The sequence below is a fragment of the Aplidium turbinatum genome, chromosome 16 (genome assembly GCF_918807975.1).
Source record: "Aplidium turbinatum chromosome 16, kaAplTurb1.1, whole genome shotgun sequence".
Classification (NCBI taxonomy): domain Eukaryota; kingdom Metazoa; phylum Chordata; class Ascidiacea; order Aplousobranchia; family Polyclinidae; genus Aplidium; species Aplidium turbinatum.
In genome coordinates, this window is record NC_137487.1 from 11,486,714 (window position 1) to 11,507,337 (window position 20,624).

Genomic DNA, 20,624 nt, shown 5'->3' on the forward strand with positions numbered 1-20,624 from the left:
TGCATGACTTAAAAATAAAAACCAATTTGTTATGGAGATAGGCGTACAGTGATGTTGAAGACTAGTTAGCTGTTGGGCATGTATGTAGACAATACATGCTAGAATTACTTACCGATTCTGTGTAGATGACATGTAGAACAGCGACGGTGACATAGACAGTAGTGACGAGGCAGGTTTTGAAAGAAAAACTCCCTATTTTTTAAGTGGAACAAAATTGAGAAAGTATTCCCTTGTTACGTTGTACGATTACTCTAATAAAGAGGTTTGCGATTATATTCTGCTTTATGTCAATAATTTTCTATTGTATTCAGATACAAAGCGACAAGTAAACGTCTGTGCAAATAATTTTTATCGATTGTAATACTGTAGTAGAACTGATTTAATCTTGTAGTTAAAAGACAGTAAGTCGTTCGTCATGTCACAGCTCCCTAGTAGCACAAGCAAATTTGGGAATACGTCTACTTTTCTATCCCAACAAATCATGAAAAGGTCACCAGGTTCTCCTGATTCAGCAGTGTCTGGGATGGGTTCAGACAGTGACCTAGACGAAGAATGTTCAAACGCTTACACCAATGGGAGAAAATTTTGTGGCATGGTCCATGCCTCTTCACCGTCGCCCACACTAGAATGTATTGACTTTTTTCCTGAGGAAGCAGGAAGCAGTCACTCAGTGGACCAAGTAAACAAGTCGAGCCACACCGCACAAAATAACAAGTTGGTTTTTAAAAGACCGAAACCTCGAACGATATCTGAATCAAGTCGGGAGAGTATAGAAAGTATTCTCGCAGAACTTAGGACTGAAACAGAAACAAAGATAGAACTTCCTCCGCCGTCGGCCAGCAGTCAAAAGAAGCTTGCTGCAAGACCTGATTACATAAGGCGCCCAATGAACGCCTTCATGATTTGGTCTCAAATCAAGCGAAGAAAGATAATGGAAAGAACACCCGAGCTACATAACGCTGAAATAAGCAGGAACTTGGGACGTATCTGGAGAGAATTACCGGCTCATCTCAAAGCTCCTTACACAAAAGAAGCGGACAGGTTGAGATTACAACACATGAAAGATTACCCCGATTATAAATACAAACCAAAAAAGAAAGCCAAAGCGGTAAAAAAATGTGTCTTAACAAAAGACTTATTGATTAAAACCAAACCCGAAGAGCACCAAGACAAAACTGAGAAAATTGCTTCCTCATTTAGAACTTCCCCCATTGTTACTGAAACTGACTCCCATAAACGCAAAGCAAGTTTGATCAATGACAAATTTGCCAAACAACGAAAGCTAGCTACCAATGAAACAAACATTAACCTGCTTTCCACTTCCAAACCCAAAATAATCGCCACTTTCAATCCTCTTCAAGTTGCTGTCACCTCGACCCTACCTCAATCAACTAATGGTGCTTACACGAACTTTGACCCAGTCAAATCTGAACCTGTGAACCCTGACGCAAGTGCTTATCCTGTGCCTAAACAGGAAAAAGTCACAGTGCATAGCCAAGTAGACTCTTACCACCGCCTTGGCTTCGTGAAAGGCACGATGATAAAAACAAAAACAGAAGGCAACACACAATTGATTCTACTTGCTGAAAACACGGACAATCAATTCCTCACAAGTTCATCTGCCGTTTCTACTTTACCGCCTCCCTTGCAAGGTCTTGTTCCAATATGCCAGAAGCCATCAGTCGTAGAAGTGAGTAACGTAAACGGACTATTGTCAAGCACGCATCAATCGAACATTACAAACCCACGAGTGTCACCCCCTACGTCTCCCGTGAGTCCAAAGGAATCATCACAAGAAATGTTAAAGGTGAGTTCTTTTTGACGTATATTCATTTCTATTTGGTGTTGCAAAATTTGTTGGTTGGAACATTCCAGCCAAAACAATCAGTCCTTCATGCAGTAATCAAAGGTGTTCAGGCGTTCAATCAATGTAAAAAAAGGATTGTTTTTCTGACTGGAATACGACTAAACTGGTAAGGCTTGTTTGAGTTGCGTTTGCGAAGAAACAGAGCGTATATCTGGCCTTGTTTATAAGATACTATGTGCAGTTTATCACAAAGAAATAGGGCTATTGGCCAGTCTTGTGGGATATAGTGAAATTTAGAAAAGGGTAAACAGCAGTCAGCAAGACTCTCTGTTTGATGTATCGACGTTTAGCGAGATTGAAACAATGTGAAATGGACAGCTTTTTCCAACTGGGATATAGCAGTAACTAGAACTGGATTATTTCTACTCGGACATTTGTCAGCAGCTTGTATTTTTGTGTTTGCACTTACACAGAAGGAATAACCTGCTGGTTAGCGTTTTATGCTGAAATATGGCGTCTACACAATTTAAAACGTTTGTCAATTGATGATAGAGTTCTGATTTTTACATATGCTGCGGTGCGAACTGGCAGAGCTGGGAGAAATTGAATTTGTAAGGTCTACATTTTAGTTTAGCAATCTTCTTCACGTGAAGTCCAACTTTTTGAGTGCATGTGATGTTATTGTTAGTAGGTTATGTAGATAGGTTTGTGATTTGTGCCTGCAATGTACGTTTTGTCACTCATTACTGAAAAAAAATTCCATATCCGTTTTACCTGTTCCTTGCAAAACATTTATTGTTCATTCTAATGTGGTTCGTTGATCATTATCACAATGTGTAATTGGCCGTTTCATATTGACTTAAGATATACGACTGTAGTTTTTAAGGATTTATTGACTTTATTTGAACTGTAGCCTATTTATTTGGTAAGCACAAAGGTTGCCATTTGTCAATTGCGTATCATGGGGGTTTTGTTTTGCTTATTAGTTTGCATAGATCTTTGTCGGTAGTTTTGCGTTTCGAAAGCTCGCGATTGAACCTTCTTGCTGTCACTTTAGTTTATTGTTTGCCATATGCCATCCACTCAAAGCTTTTTGTTTTGATTCTTGTAGCTTTTGATACCTTCTGGTACGTCGCTTTCTCTTTCGGATCTGGCTTTGTTATCAATGTTTTGAAAATATTTCACAAACAGCAGAGCCCAGCTGTTCAGTAGAGTCACCTGTAGCATAATTTTTACTTAGAAAGCTTTGTGCTCATTAGCAATGCCGACTGTCGGCTCGACCGGGTGTTTGCTGTTTACTGCAAAGTTTATTGAAAAAGAGCCTTAATCAACAAGGTGTTTGTTCAATTTGCCGAACAAACAACGTCGTCATTTTAGCTTTTCGGAAGGCAATCGCTTATCAAAATGTTGTCATTCACCATGCACGGTTTCCTAGAGAGGCCTCGGTTATTGTTTTAGATTTTGCATGAGCAAACTTTATGAAGTCACTAGGCCAGCATATCAGCTCTCTTTCATATTGGTTCAATGTCTGCAGACCTGGAATCAATCTTAAAAAGGACATTTGCTGACCTGGAGATGGTTCAAATTAGCAAAGTCCATGTATTAATGAAACTTTGCTATTCCTCTTGATCTTGAAACCCAGTTAAAGCTCAGTGCAAACCAGGTACCACGTGGAAATCACATCTCTTCATGAAAGAGAACCAAGTGACACATAGTGTGAAAGCAAACCCTTCTCAGTGATAACTCGTCAATCTCAATTGATCCGTTTGAACTTACAAGCGCTAACACAGCTGTTTTGAAGCTTGTTTATTGTTGCTTGTTGTATGCTTGTATAACAAATAGTGATGAAAGGTTCTTTCCATTACATAAGTCAATTCCATCACGACCTCCCACCATAAAAACGGGTTCCGTCTCTCGTATGTTTTTCGAGTAGGCTACTAAGTTCTTTCCATACTTGGTCATGCTGGAATATGCAAGTAATTGACAGACGATAGCGTAGAACTGCCTACACCAGCAGGAGTTGCTGTGCACAACGTACGTGAAACCAAACTGTTTTCGCAGTCACTTTAATCCTGGATTAATTCAGAAATGTTATTTTAGTAATTTTGTTGGGAAAATTAGTCAATGGCGCTTTCGATTGTTTGCTTGTTCAATACTAAGCGAACAATATCTGCATTATTTTGCATAATTGTGCGGTCTTACGATGTAAATACAATAAAAATTTTAGCTGTGTCTTACAGCTTTGTTAGTTCTGATGAAATTGGTCATGCGAAATAGGCAATTATCTCCATGGCACTTTCTAAAATTAGAGTATCTGCTACATTGATTGAAAGCAGACCAATATTTGTTTTACATCAATGATTGCTTTACAGAGGGAGACTAAGTCAATCCTTTCAAGGTGGGTATGAATACTTATGAAAGTTTTCAAGTACACTTACTTGTAATTTTCTGAGCGGCATCTGGCAAGGACTTTGTACCCTTTCGGGCCTATCAACAGCATTTAGTTAGCACACTACTTCAAATTGATGCGGTAGAAACTAGAAAGCTTTTGATGTGCTGTGGTCTGGTCATAAGTTGACATTCGCGTATGTCTAAACATGAAAACTGTAAAGTTAACATGAGGAATGGATTTCCTGACAACGCGACCATGTTTATTGTTATGGGGGCTGTTTATTTATCCAAAAGCTATTATAATCTTTCACGTGTCTCTCATGCAGTCACTTTTAAATTTTAAAATTTTTGTCACCTCCGTTTTGAGATGTATTGTCATTTCAATAAGTTAAGCCCTGATTTGGGCTGTCTCATTGCAAAAAAAATCATTTTCTGCTATTTGAGTTAACTTAAAACACGTTGAATTTATGCACTTTAAATGGCATACTGAACTGGTGTACGCTTCAGAACAGTCACTAGTCTGCTAGACTGGAGCTCTAGATTTCCAATTTCATTTCAACAAACCTTTTGTAGCGCCCATGTTAAGTTACAGATTGTATGACATGTTTGTACCAAATATGGTTTGTCGAACCACATTTGTAGCCTTTGCGCGACAGCACGTCTCGCCTAGAATATATCATCTTATAATTTATTGCTTCCCAACACTATCACAAAGTGTGATGCTATGACGTCACGGTTGGTCTGCTTCAGGCCAATATAATATATCTTGGTTTTTACTGTAATTTGTAAGAATGTAGTTGGTCTATAAATCGGAACTATACAGTGCTGTAGTTTACGTATATTTCGGAGCTTGGTTGCCAAACTTTGACCTGAACATTTTGAACAAGTTAAAAACTGTTTAGACTTTCGAGTTACCATTTGCTTTCTACGTAAACTACATCTCAACATCATTTATTGTCATCAACGAGTCCGGAAAGAAAAATACACTATCAGCTACAATAGTTAGTCGATATACCAGCACGTCAATGAACAGGAAAAGGTGGCAAGACCTTGAATCATTTAAGACGTGCTTGAATATTAGTGGATGTAGTGCGAGTACTGTATAATTATGTCTGTATATTTTGAATAGTAGTTTCTGTTCGCCAACAATCGTTTAAAAAAAAAATGTGGGAATGTCCAAATATTTCCAAAATTCAACGCCACAGCCAAAATTACATTGGATGCAACTGGGTTCCTTTTAATTGCGACGCCAATGCCTCATCAAACTGCGGTTATGACATCATAGTAGCTTGGTAGGTGTGCTCTTCATTTGTGGCAAGAAGGTTTGCAATAATTGTGTCACTTATTTGTGAATTTGCGTTGTTTCAATGTGTCTTGACAAGTGTTTGCGAAAAAAATCTCATGAAATTAATTGTTTTTAAAGCCAAGTCAACACATGAATCACCTTATCAACTCATATAACCCGGATACGTTATTGATCTTGAATTGTGTATTTCGTCAAACCTTTTATCTGAATTAGAAAGGTTTGCTTACGAGAAGCTAAACATTTTCCTGTAAATTTTAATCAAACTCTACCACACGAACTGTCATGTGAATATACTGGCAAACATCTTTCATTTACAGAAAACGGTGCATCACTAAACTGACAAAAATAACTCCAATTGATTTGAACAAGTGTTTATCCGTATTCGTAAATGTAAAGTGATTAATTATATCTTTAAATTCCAAGGCCTTCTAAGAATGATATGACTTACGTCTTATGCTAAACTAAGATTTTATTGAGGAAATTAACGCATACATACTGCCAACACTGATTGAATCACCACTTTGTACATTGACGTCAGAATGGAATTTAACCAAGGCCAAGTCATGTGCATTTGACGTTGTGACGCAATAGTAAAGTTTCAAATATTCCGCTCAAAAAGTAACTGCTCGCAAATCATAAGGTAATTTTTCCAAATCATTTCGGAATTTTTTCGTCTGCAAATAATTGCTTGTAAATTATATTGATTTGTGCTAGCCTTTTCACTTCGAGCCTTGTTGTTGATTCCGAAACCTGCCAGATAATCACGTGACCACGTGGTTGCGTGACATCACAAGGCGTATGGACTTGAAGTTGTTTTGTGAACTGGATGAAAGGTTATGAGAAATTCACTTGGCTCAATTGTTTTTTTCGCTTGCTGTTATAGTAACGGACATTGGAAACATGTTTTCTGGGCTTTCCAACCCCACAACGGCAAAACTTGCTAGCTCACCACATTTTGATTTATCGAATTTTGAAAAGATTAAAGCTGAATGTTTGAACTTTACTACACCAGATCTGTATTTGTTACGTCGACAAAATTTAAACATGTTTTTCTCTTTTCTTTGGGTTATATTGTAGTCTACTGCGTATGATGTTTTTTTTTTCTCTTCTAAAGTTTTCTACAATACTGTTTGGCTGATTTCAATGATAAGTAGCCTACTGCAGATATTTGTTGTTGCAACTTACAAGCGTGATATATCAACATGCCTTTGGATGCAGCTTTATTGAGTTGAGTTAGCAAAAAACAACATTTCTTTTCCTGAAAATAACATACAGAGACACAGTACTGTATGTACAAACAATTGTGACATTAGCATGTTATTTTCTAATTGCTCTATAACTGAACTTATATTACCTGCAAGGTGTGAAGGGGAGTCACCGTTCTTCTTTGGGGTTTATCAGTATCAACAGGTTTTGATTTGCAAGTTACAACGTTAGTTTTATCTTTCTGAAACTACAGTAAGCTATCGTGTGTATTCAAGAGGTGCTGTCAATGTCAACACTTCACTTTGCTGAAAGCTTACGATCTTTGGCCTACAGATAAATGGTAGTCGTTTAACCTTGTTTAAAGTTGTTTTAAACGATTTCACCATTAAAGCAAATAACAATAACAAGTGTCATAAAATAAGGGTGCTATAACAAGTCTGTTTTAAGTGGTTTGTTTTGAAATGGCGAAGTTGAAGTTATGTAACAATGCTTCTATACAAAACGGAGTTGTCTGTGTTGCTTTAAATACAAATGCACGCAAAAAAGCTTTGATGTAGCCTACATTAAGTTTAGTTTCTTTGTAGCCTATAAATTTTAACTTCCCTTTTCTTATGTCTTTACTGTTCTGTGTAGATATGGTACCACTCGCTTGCATCGTTTGGTTATTGATTGCTCTTAAAAAGATTGAATTTTTACCAGTTGTGTGGAAATCTCCGAAAGCTTTCCTTGCCAAACGTTATTTGATTTTCGAAAAATGTAGGAAACTCCCAAACGGAAGCAAAAAAAACGTAGATCTCGTTTTCGGTATCGATCTTATGTTTATTCTACCAAGTTTTGCACTTTGCACTGTGTAGTAGTTATTGTCTCATTTATTTACATAAATCATGAAATTGAATCAGCATTTACTTTGCGCATGCGCGGGAGTCGCTTGACGTTTTATTCTCATTCGTTTGTGTATTAATTTATTAAAATATTTTTTCAAATTGTGTTTTGAGGAGCGCACGTTTCTTTCTGTTTTCCTTCCTTTGTCATGACATAATCAGGAAATAATGATGTAGAGCAATGGAAATGCGTTGTAGGCGTCATTAAAACGTCAGCACAGGACGAATCAGGCAACTGAAAACTTGAAATCTAATGTAAACTTTAGAATGAAATTCAGATAGCGTCCATTTTTAACAGTGAACCACGAAATGCTTTGTAACTAAGGCTGTTAGAAACAAAAACATTTCGAAATACAGCATTTCGTTTGGTTTCGTTGCGTTTTTTTGTTTTGGCAAGAGCAATTTCGTTTCGTTGGGATTTTGAAATTTCAATTTTTTTTTTTTTTTTTGGCAAAGAATTTATTTTTGTTATCTTGATTTTATTTCTTTTCATTTCAAATAAAAATTTTGTTGGAAAGTTTTGCTTGAACTAACTATTCTTAAACATCCCTGAAACCAGTAGGCTAATGTCGAATTGTCACAGAGAGAATATTTAATTTGTAAAACGGGAATTGAAACAGAGTTCTCGGGCGTTTGAAGTCGTCGTTATTTGCATTGCAGGTTTCCAGACAGCAAAATCCGTCATATTTGCATTGATTCAACGTCTGCAGATTGAACCCATTTACATTGATTCAACGTCTTCCAACAATGTCATGTTACAAAGCATCTGCACAATTGAACCGTACAAACATATTGGCAGCTATAAGAGGGACGTATAGCTCATAAAAAAATCAATGTTAAAACTCTTAAAAATTCTTTACTCCACCCCCCCTACATAATCTGACCAATGAAGTTAAAGTACTTTTTTCGTTGAAACAAGTTTCTTTTGGAGTTTACTTCAATTTAAAAAGAAAATTAAAACACAAAGAAGTTTCATTAGAAGTGCAATCTTAAGTGTGAGTTCGGTTTCGTTCTACATAACGAAGCGAAATAAAACACAGTATTTCTTTCGTAAAAACGGCTTTCAAAGCTAAACTGAGACGAGAAAATTTAGGTTTGCTCCGAACACTTCTATTAGCTGTTCACCAGAGCTTAAAATTTTGATAAAACGACGACTTGTGACAAGGTTCAGTTTTCAAACGGCCCTATTAAATCAAACACTACTTGATCCTATTAACCTAAATTGGAATGACGTTTAAATAAATTTATTGTGCTCAAGAGAGGTTTGCTCCATTATGTAGTATGACTCATTTTATGATTTCTCCATCAATGTCGAACCATGAGTAGAACAGGTCGTTACTGTGCGATTAATGCAAGACCTGTCTAAACCTGTTTTACATTATTTTAAATTGTAGTCTTATGTTAGAATTCAGCTGCATAAACTAAACCATTTTAAAATTTCAAGCGACTTGCATGAGTTTCCAAGGACAGAAATTGTTACCCTGCACGAATGTTTTTCTCCACTGACCACTCTATGGGTGTTGAATCAATGTTAGATGATGTAATAAGTATTTATCATAGCTGGCATGTTGGTTTCTACAAAAAAATATTTCACCTTATGACTGGTATTGAGTTTGGATATTCGGTCAAGTCGTGTTTAGTTGACTTGTAATGGTGAAGCAATTTCTGGTGACATCTCTTGTTGCGGATAGTGTTTGTATTGCTGAAGCAACCAAACTATAACACAAGTTGCTACGTTGTGTACCTGTAAGACAACCATGATATAAACTTGCATGTTTTACTAAGTTATGCAAAGTTGCTGCATTAATTAACAGCAACCTGAGACATGCGTCGTCACTCAAAAACACAGCAATTTCACCTCACTGGTGTTAGGTATTATACCATTTGATCTTGACACTTGAAAAAGTAGATCATGCGGTGTCATGCCTACCCGGCTGTTAACGTCGGGCGATGTTAAAAGGATGTAAAGTGACAACTTTTCTAGATGGAAATGTCCTGTAGCAATACCTTCGGGTCACGGACGTTAGGATTTAATTTTACCTCTATTGTTACAAAATTTTATTGTGGTAAATAACATCAGCTGTTTCTGCGAAATTGAAATTTTATGACTTGTCGATCTTCCTGAAGCTTCTCAGCAACACTCCGTCCAGAGAGCAAAATCTGTCATTTACGTCTGCAGACGTTAAATCAACGTAAAAATGACAGATCTTTTTGACTGGAAAGTTCCCGTGATTTCCATTTGACAAGTGTGACATCCAACTCCAAGTATTCCAAAAGCAAGTTGCACCTTAGCCGGAGGTATCATACTGTATGATCGCATATGGCTGAGGCTAGTTACATCTCAATGGGGAATGCTGACATGCGAATTGAAAGCGGTTAGATTGGCTAGAAGTGCAAAAATTTTTTTTAGATGAACTCAAGCGTTTTTCTGTGCTGCAGCTGCACAAATATGTTTCTATATTCCTGTACAATCAGCTTTAATTTGATTTTGTGAAAAAAAAATCTTTGTGAACGGCAAATTGTAATTCATCAACGTTTGTTGTTCTAGTTCACATTGTAATCTTGTATTGTTTTTTCCACATGTGCTGTTGATGCAAATAAAAAAAAAACTTCTCTCTCTCTCTTATGGATTGATGGAGCTTCGGTAGAGAGTTTGTCTTGTTGAACCATAGGCATACGAAGCCGAGCAACGTGATCAAGTTTAACATCTTCAAGTTTATTACATTTACATAAACATAAAACTACGCAACAAATTAAGTATCGAACGTTTTCGACATCACAAGATGTCCTCTTCAGGAATAATATACATACAAATTAACTACATCTGAAAAAAATACAATGGTTAACTAAATCTATAAACAGAAAAGGACAAAAACTGCTCAGTACTTCTGACTAGCTCAAACTCAACGATATAGGCTCCACGAATAATAATGTTATGGTTTTATTGATTGTCGCTCTACAACAGCTAAGGTCTTTTAGCGACAGGGCTCATTTTCAATTTATATCAGGTTTACGATGTTATCACATTATTACCCGACTCATTCTCACTGCGCTATGCAGGATAGAACACAATCGGTACCGTTTTTAAAGTCTTCGGTTTGACCCGACCTGGAATCGATCTCAGATCTACCAGCACCAGAGCCGAAGGCTAGGCTCCACGAGAATCAAAGGTAACTGCATCAAAAGGTGTTAAACAGATCACATGATATGGTAGAAAGGCAAGGTGCGAAAAAACTAATTTTAAAATACTGAGAGCAAGAAAGACGAGCTGCAAGCATACAATTGTCTGTTCAAAAGTGGATTGTGACGTTTTATGTACAAGGCTTCCAAGATCTTAGTTTGATACTCAGACCTGCCTCTAGACATGATCTCAAACTGCTTGATAGTTTATGGATTAATGCAGGAAATATCTATCCCTTGTAGCTGACAGCACTTTTCAAAAAACATACTTTGGCGGTTTTGCTGATCAACGATTTTGGAAAGATGAAGCTTGATTTCTGTAAATAAAAAATAAGCTTAGCTCTGATTAAGCACGTTAAAATGTACTCCAATTTTCCTCAATTGAACTGCTGGTATATTGAAACATCTTTTTCTATTGGTTGTGAAATATTTACAAAATACCCACTAATTCAAATGGGAGCTTATGTGCCATAGCGCTTTTCGACACGTTTCTTTTCTCATTCCTGGAAAGGCAAGTTTGAAAAACAAGTTAGGTTTGTTACGCAATAAATTGATTTTCTGAAGGCGTGTTTCGCTGAGCCAATGACAAGGAAGCACTACGTCATAATAGTTTACAATCCTGCATGTATAACAGATTGTGAGGTATATAAAAAAACAAATGCTGAGTAATTGTTGCAAGTATATTTATAAGTTTTGTTGCCTTGTGATGTGACGTGGTGGATTTTAGAAAAAATCTGCCTCCAGTGATTAGCACGTGCGTTGCAATTACGTGCTTTTGTTTTGGCACGTGACTCTGAAAATATAACTTCTAGAAAAGTTAATCTATCACTAAGTTTAGAAACTAGTGACGTATGCTAAACCCAACACGCCAGCCTGCCAACAACCAGAAACTATATGCTTCGTCATTTATCAAAATTCCCCCAAGAAATGAGGAATTAGCTGTCGATTAATACAGCGTAAAGTTAAATGAGGAAACTACTGGACCAAACTGCTTTATGCTATCTTAAAAGGTTTTTCTTACATAAAAAGAAATAAGAAATACATTATTTTTTATTACAACATACGGTATGACTTGAGAAAATTTTAAGTTTTGGTTGGACAGTACTACTATGCATATCATGGGCGCTTTTTCTTAATTCAAAATTAGTGGTATGGGACTGTGTCAAAATGTAAACAAGTCGCTCACAAACTTCAAAATGAGGAAACTGTTGTGAGGAAGAAGGTCCTTTAATTGACGTAACAAATAGAAGTTATCTGCGTCTATAAAATTGCTTGTTCGTGAAAATTAACTGTCGCAAAACTTTTTGAAAGTTATTAAAACGCTTCCGTTTTAATCGTTGATGGCGTTTCTCAATCCATGATAATTCTGTAGGCTACTAAAATAGTTTTCATGACACATAGCCGAAACCTTGGCCATAAAAGTAGTTAATTAAAATAGCGTAATACAAATCGTTTTTATATGTTCGCTTTATTTCAAAACTTCATTATAACCCATTCTACGAACAAACATCGTAATGGTGCAATCGCATTTTCTTTCTGCTTGTGTATCGCCATGCATATTTGGTCCCACAATGAAAGATTATCACCGCAGTTTCAAGTGAACAGCCGCTCCTTTTGTTTGTAACGTCACAATGCAATGTCAGTGACGTACGATCCGCATCATAGGCTACTTCAAAAGATTGAAAACAACTGAATTAAAGTAAAAGTACATAAGCCTTTTTTTCTTTAGTTTTATGTCAATTCTTCCATATCGCGTGTATTACCAACACTGCGTGAAAACAAGTCTACGGAAACTAATTTTCATAATATCAGTGACACTTTGGTAGTCGTTCTCGGTCACGGTCGTACCTTTTTGTGTTTGTTTGCTATCAATTTGACGAATAAATCATTTAACTGACCTGCTGTTGTAATTCGCAGGTATGACGGCATGAAACATCATTGGCGTAATTTTGTTTTTGCCTGGGCCATGGTGTAGGCTTATCGTGCCTTGCAAACAGCGCAAGTTGAACTTTTGCAATTGTTTGAGTTTGACTTTGCAATATAAATAGTATGGTGGGTGTTCTTCGCTTGTGTAATGGAAAGTTTCTACACGAAACATTGTCGGTTTGTTTTCCACGTCGACTGTCGTTGAGTGATAATTTTCGCCTGTCATGGGGAATGAAAAAAATTGTGCTGAAAAATGGTGCTTTTGTGTGTCGAATGTTTATCATTAAATGACGTCGTGTTTACGTAAACTTACCAAAATACTGTTCAAGCTGTTGGTGAAGGAAATGAAAGCATTTCTTCACTGAAAATATTAGGCCCAGCATCGCTTGCCTTCTTGTGAAAGTGGCTAAGAACGAAAAGTTTGAATAATGTATGAGAACTACCGATCAACAACGTGGCTTCATTGGCACAGAAACCAAAGACGTTGTCCGATGGTTTAACTTCTATTTTCCTTATCACATGCAAAGCAGTGCATACAAGGTCCTTGCATACAGCTAAGTGAACTGTGATTCTATTCTTCTAACTTGTGCGTGTTGTGTGACACTGTGGCAATCCTCCTTTCGAGGTTTTAAATTCTTGTTTCAATAGTTACATTTGATTGACCTGTTGAAGGCTGCTGAATGTCACTTGCTTTGAACAAGAGTTACATTACACGAGTTTTGCTCTGTTCTGTTTGGAATATCTAGTTCTGTAGTAAAAATAACATCAATGAAACATTACAAAACATGAAACCTCCGATGTTGGTTTATTCGCCTAAAGAAAAAGGCTTATTAGATCAAATACGAAACAAGCCGTCACAACGAAAACGCCAGTCCTTATTTGGTTGGCTGGGGTGGCCCTGTTCTAGGCAAAATAGGTTGATGAGATTTCAGCATGAATACAGTTTTATTGATGTTATCTTTATGCCTTTTCTTACTCTCGTTTTCAGTGTTTGCAGTGAGCATGTGTATTTTGTGATGGCAACATTGTCTTTATTGAGTTTCATGTTGAAGACAGGCTTTTATCAATCGCACTAGCATGTTTTTGTAAAATTTGAAACTTGGTAGATGGTTTTCGCTTCTCGTTATTATATGCACGACGGAAGTGACCGGTTTTCCTGTTCTGGCTGATGAGGTTATGTCCAATGCAATTTCGCGCTTCCATATCGCAAAAAGAACTCCCGTTGCAAAAGCATCATGCATTGATATGACTACATTGCTGCAATGCCATGCAACGCAAAAGATTGAATCGTTCACTTGACGACTGTGATTGTACGCTTGGTTTTACAGCAACAGTTTAGATGCAGTTCTGTCAAACAGCAAAGGAAACCATTACACCTTGTTGCGCCATCTCTCTCTCGGAATGACTCATCGTCATTCAGTTTACTTTTGGCAGGTTCTTGGCACCTAACTACTCGACGCGCCCTTGACAATTCTATTTCTCTTGGCACGCGATTTCGATTACACATGGAAAATAACCTGCAACTTGATGTTTCGTGTGTGCTTTTGTTCCTGTAAAATTATTGTCAATTCATTTAAACTAGTTTTATTTAGCGCAAAGCAGTTTGTCAAGCGTGAATCTTGGGGTGGAGACTTCCCAGTAATTGCGTTACGGACATTAACAATATTTGCTTTGTGGCGCAACGTTTGTGAATAGAAAATTGCGCAAATCGTAATCTCATTTTGATAGGATAGGATTAGGCTGCGAGTTGATCAAAATTTCAAATCTGCATTATGCTGATGCCAGGTGCTTGAAAGGTGACTGCGCAAGCAGATTGCAAACCGCATCAGCAAATCTGCAATGTTCGACCTTAAAAACAGTCACGAACAATAACAAAGCTTTCTTCTGATGGTGCAACTTTTTCTCGAACCGTGCTTCCAAAACGTTTGGTGATCGCTCCGACATAATATTGCTGATTGCGCTTCAGCTCCGATACCAGTTCATTACCTACTGATTGTTAAAATGACACAAAGAAATCTCAGAAATTGCACTTGCATCGCGCTTTCAAACTGTGCAAAAGACTTTGTTTAAGCTATCGTGGTTTCTATTGCAAAAACAGTTATACTGTCGGGACAACATAATGCACTAATTCAGCTGGGATGACTTCGTTAATTAAACATTTTTTCACTGGGTTTACTGTTTTCAAAATGTTTCCGTCTCTTCAAGATGCTGATTTTCAGTCCCGTTGTTCAGCAGACAAGTGGTTTTGCAACCCTTTTCGCGTTGCTTTTACTGGAATATACAATCCAGATCGATAAGCTCCGTCGCACACAAGATTATTCTTGAGACAGCAGACGTTTAGGGCTGAGTAGTTATTGGTTTCCTTTTTGCTGCTGCTTTTTGTACATTTGAGCAGTTTTGCAAAATAAAAAAGAATTTTGAGCGGACAGTGTGTTTGTTTCTGGTTTAAAAATTCGACTTCTTTGCTTCATAGCCAGCATTTTACATATAGACTAGTTTTAAACTGATTTCTCTATCACTTTACGTTTCGGATGAACGTCTGATTTGGTAAGCTTTTGTCAGATTGCATTGTCAAGTGATTATTATGAGTCATGTAAAAGAGAAGAGCTGGTCGCTTTGCAAGGAAGAGCAGTGAGCGTTGCTTCAAAGAGAAAAAAAGACAGAGCAACGACGGTTGTATTGGAACGAAAGATCGGATTCACGGAACCAGCCGATAAACAGCTGATTCTTGGGTTTAGCTTTGCACGCTCGGCAATCACGTTTGCAAAATAATATCGTCTTGAGTTAACGTTACTATATGTTTATCCAATGTAAAATAGAACAACCTTCTGGCCAAATGCAGCGCTTTTGGGGGAAGTAAATACACCGTGTCTATTGAAATTTATCTCGCATGTCCGGCAACCTGCCCAAGAAAACTGTTGATTTTATCTGGTTTCAAGTACATGATGAAACGAGGTGTACACTACGGTCATGAATTACACATTTATACTTTCTTACCATCTAACAGAGGTTATTTGTTTGTATGTACCATTTTTAAATGACGAAAAAACTACAACTGACAACAGATATTTCAAAGTTATCGCCTGGCGTATGTTGTTATGAAGAACCTTTATTAAAATACCGTAATTTCCTGCCAGCTGTAAAGAGTCACGATTTGTAGCTATTCAAACTTTTTGTTTTCTATTTACCAGTATGCCTCATGGCGATGACCAAACGTATTAGGAGCATGATCACATTGCTATCAATTTAAATGGTTAAGCGCTTTTTGACCTTTGCCAGATCGTTGCATGCAACATCTTTTGCTTAACATACTAATTAATTGACCCTAGCGTAAGTGGAAATTAAAGAAAACTTCCGTCTTTTTTTCTTGCGCCTGCTTATCGTTATTGTTTTAATATGACGCCAAGGTTTCCGTTTCCTTAGTCTGAATCAAATTATGTGACCAACAGAAATCATAAACAAACACATCTGCAAGAATTTTATTGTTGTGTTGTAGTTCTGTATCTCTTGTACCGTTAGGAGACTCCTTCCAACTAAAAAAATCAGCAGTTTACACTGCTTGTTGGAATGGATAAAAGAGACTGGTTAATTTTTTTAATTATTGATACCTTTTACAAAAGTTTTTCTTGGGATTTTGAACGGGTCTTAGCAACAATTTACCTTAGTGATGGTGTCTTATTCTTTCAGGTCAATGGTAGAAAGTTGAAATGTCGAGATATGTGATACCACACCACCACACAAAAGTTTACTCTAATTATTCTTGTCCTGTCTTCGCAAATGAGCGCGTCGTAGTTTTGGTTTTACTAGCTATTCCCTTGAATATAGTGAATTGCAATCCAAAGCACATAAAGTTTTCCACGCTGCATCTTTTTTCTTGTGAAGAGTTGGCTTCTTTCTGATGATATTTCCTGACGATAAAGAGAATGAAATTATGAAGTTCATAGTGCGGTTCAAATGACAAAAAATAGAAGTACGCTTTCACAAAAAGAACATTTTACAAATAAGAAATTCACAGGCTAGTTTTTACTATCTGTGTACGTAAATCGACGTCTTTGAAGTAAAACGTTCATGAGGCAATATTATTATAATTCAAGATAATTGGTAGTTTTGAGTGTTTGAATCTTGCAAAGAATTTAGATGAGCAGCTTGCCGAAGGATATAAACACATCAATTTTGAAGGTTTTGGTAGTGTGCTGTACGTTGACGGCCATTACTAAGCTGGCATTTTTTGAAAGCTCAATTAGGTGAGCTTAGAACAACTAAAGGTGACTTTTTACAATGTATGCCCTGCAAATCAGTCCTTTTTCACATTGATTCAACGTCTGCAGACGTTGATCAGGACTGATTCGAAAAATGGAGAAGTGCAATTGTTGTGTGGTGGCTTGACAGTGTGCAGGCTAATTGCCATTACTGATTTGAATGTGATGTTCTTGGTATGACAGAGTATTTTAATTCGTATATTACCAAAAGTTTTATCATTAAAAACCACCAACAATATTCACCGCGTATGCTTAAGCTGGTAAATGAGATCGGTATAGGCCTAATGGTGATTTGCATGAAAGTTTTTTTTGCATACGTAAGTCCAAGCTATTTTGGTTACGGTATGCAACTCAAATTAGATTTGCTGTAAAGATTTACATCACGTTAATATTTATTAATTGTGACGATTTCCGCCTAGTCAATCTGTCGAAAAATATTTGCATTGTCTTGCTGTAGTATGGCAGTGTTGTGATATACACAACAGCTGACATGGTGACTCTGATGAAAGCACACAAAGCTTGTGTCTTTGTTGAAATAAATTGGTTGAACTTTCTACTTGTAAAAACGAAATCTTCTCGTCCGTGCAAAACTAATCATTCTTTGACAGCCTGATAATACTTTTTTTGGTTACTTTTAAGAATAAATTTCAGGTTATCCCTGGGGACTGATTATAATGTAATCGATGCTCCTGCTTTCCTTTCACCATTTCTGGTTTGATAATTTTTTATAAACTAAGTTTTATTTTCCATCAATGTTTGGTAAACAGGCAAGGCAACAGTATGTTCTTTTTTTACAAAGCTTAAAAAACAGTTTTTAACATAAGGCTTCGTTGTGAAACTGGCATGAGCTAAATTCCTGTTGCAATTAAAAAAAAAACTGAGAAAGCGAAAAATGTTTATAGTTTGCTAATAAGGACCGTGGAAACAAAAAAATCACTGAAAACCACATTAAATTAGACAAAGTTGTATCGCAAATTCGCAACAAGGACATAAAATCGAACAGGCACTGGTGAAAGATCCATAGAAATCAATATCTGGTTATGACATCATATCGATTTATCGACGGAGATTCAGTTGAAAACAAACTTGTTTTTCTCCTAGTTTACTTGCTGCAACTCCGTCACAAGTAGCAAAGTTTTCCTTGCTAATTTTCCATTGATGCTTTGTCTTTCGTCTTAACTAAGCCCCACAACAGTTTGTTTGCTGAATATTAAGCAGGCCAATAATATGTTCGCCTACTTTAAAGGTGTTGGAACTTCAAAGTACGACATTCTTTTGCAGTCTTAGTGACACCAGCGTCAAATAAATACAAAAACATTTGTAACTTGCGCCTTTAGAAAACTGTAAGTAGATTAAGACATCATATCCGTTACGATTGTTTATTCTGTATGAGTAAGAACTGCAAAACAGTAGGATTCGACATTTTCTGGTAACATACGTTTTTGTAGAGAAACAAAAATAGTGGATGTTTATATTTCCATCTGCTGGTTATCATACAATAGCCTGTAGGCTTCCAAATAAATATCATACAATATAATGTTTCAGTTGGAAACCTATATTTGCTAATGACCACACTTCAACTGTTTGTTTCTCATTATTTCATGCTCCAGTGGGCACACACTTTTCTGGGTGCGGTTCCCACAGACAGATTGTCAATCTCAATAAAATGGAAAAGCGTTATCGTACGTCAACGCTCAGCTTTTTATCAATTGCTGTACAGCGTACATGTAGCCTACAACTAGTAGCCAGACTTCGTCCAAACCGGGCGTTTTCCTCTTGAGTTTGATGGTTAGTAAAAATATCTCCACGAATTTCTTACTTTGAGCAAACCACTGATGTGTATCACTCCATTAGTTTATGGTTCGAAATCCATCGAGTTGGTTTCCGTTAAGCTGAAGCTCTAATAACGTTGTGGCAATGTCTGTTTTGTAGCAAGGTTGAACATATTTTCGATGGCATTTGTTTTTGTTCCAACAGTAGCAATTATGTACCATGTTTCTGTTGTTACTCAATTATAACTCCGTTTTCTGCTTTGGTATTGAACTACGCTAGGTGTTCTTTGTTGCCTCTTTTGAACTCGGCTAACCCGCCGTGGCGAGGGCTATTGTTTCTTTTCTTAAAAAAAAGCTTTATCGATTCTTAATAAATTACACTAAGAGGTTATATTGTTGTGCAAATGCCAGCATTTGATGAATGCAAAATAACAGTACCCTCGCGGCTAACTCAGCCAGTAATGTAAAAACAAGTTGATTTGCTGGTTAGGAACTGGTCAGCTATAAAATTACCTTTGATGAAAGCAATTTAATACTTTCCGTTCACTTTACATCTCTTGTTTATTTTCAGAATGATTTCTGCGTCGATCTTAGCCAAATTACTCTCGGAGGCGGCATTGGTTTAGCCGATCCTTGCATACGCAAGTCTCATTTTGAGCTTCCTGATCTCAACACGGACGAAATTCAACAACTTCTTGAAGAATCGGACATTTCATGGCTCAACAACGACACCTTACGTTGGAGTTTTGGCTAGAAGTTGTCGACACATTCGATAAGTCCCGTAGCCCTTCATTCGAGAAACGAAATTGTAAATTATTGGGAAGTCCAAAAATCGTTCTGACGACCGACGAAAGTTGTACAGCTGCATTGATAGTACCGGTACAGCAATTTAATTGTTTACCTCAACGAAAAAATTCATTATTTATTAACGTACAGCGTGCTTTTGGCCTCTACCTAATTGACTTTTGCACTGGGCCTACAATATGCAATAATGCCACACATGCACTAAAAATCCAAAGATACCAATGGTAAATATTTCTCAGTACAGAAAGTATACTTATTACTTATGTTGTCTCATAGCTAGAAAAAAACAAAGTGTAGGCTGCAGCTCTTTTACCATTTTGCTATTACACTTACTGTAGCTAGATGTGGTTTAATTACGGCAAAGTAGGTTACACCCGCTTTGAAAATTTCCAACTTTAAATCCAGTATGATTGCAAATCTTCAATTAGTATGAAAATTAAATTTTCTCGTGATATTATGTGTACTAGTACCGCTGTGTAAACTTTCTTTCTATATGCTGTACCTAGGCTACGGTCGTTTATTCAACATGTTTTCTTGTATGTTGAGTTTTATAATTAAGCTTCATAATTCTTCGAGGCAATTTTTCCGTCCCATTTTTTAAACTAGCTGGTCAAATATCATACGACGGCGTGGCAGGAGAGGTTGCAAGAATTACATTATAACATACGGATTGGCGGCAAACGTGATGTTGCTTATGTGGTCATGTGTGTGTGTGGGGGGCTGTGAAGTACAAACGTCATATGATATTTGAACAGCACCTGATCATTCAGATAAATCGCCTTTTTTGAAAAACAAGCATATCTTTGTCAATTCAGCATTCGTAAGTAGTGTTTTCCAACAGGGATTCCAACATGAAGTGCCTCCACCAATGAGGTTGTGTTTGCGTGCCTGCCCATTTTAGACACATATTCCTCTTTTTTCCCACCGCTTGTTGCTTTTGAACCTTCTGTTTTGTATATACTGTACTATCTACGTCCAATCTCTGCTGGTTAGAGACTATTTCTGTGATTTTGTTGTTGTGTGTTTCTGACAATAAACGTTTGTATAATTGTGAATTTTTCGTCTCGATTATCGCCGTCTTACGAAAAAGAC

The 20,624-nt window shown here is 37.0% G+C and overlaps 1 protein-coding gene across 1 annotated transcript; it reads left to right on the plus strand.

Annotated features, from left to right (window-relative positions):
* Positions 1-316: 316 nt before the first annotated feature.
* On the plus strand, positions 317-20,587 carry LOC145785414 (uncharacterized). Its single transcript, XM_082597070.1, has 2 exons — positions 317-1,807; positions 19,300-20,587. Exons 1-2 carry the CDS (start codon positions 416-418, stop codon positions 19,480-19,482), a joined length of 1,575 nt encoding a protein of 524 aa, XP_082453196.1. The 5' UTR covers positions 317-415; the 3' UTR covers positions 19,483-20,587.
* The last annotated feature ends 37 nt before the right edge of the window (positions 20,588-20,624 follow it).

Excerpts from the sequence above, each read along its gene's own strand:
- LOC145785414 (XM_082597070.1), top strand. The coding sequence starts at position 416 with ATGTCACAGCTCCCTAGTAGCACAAGCAAATTTGGGAATACGTCTACT. Across the intron at positions 1,808-19,299 it reads CATCACAAGAAATGTTAAAG|AATGATTTCTGCGTCGATCT; the intron begins GTGAGTTCTTTT and ends GTTTATTTTCAG.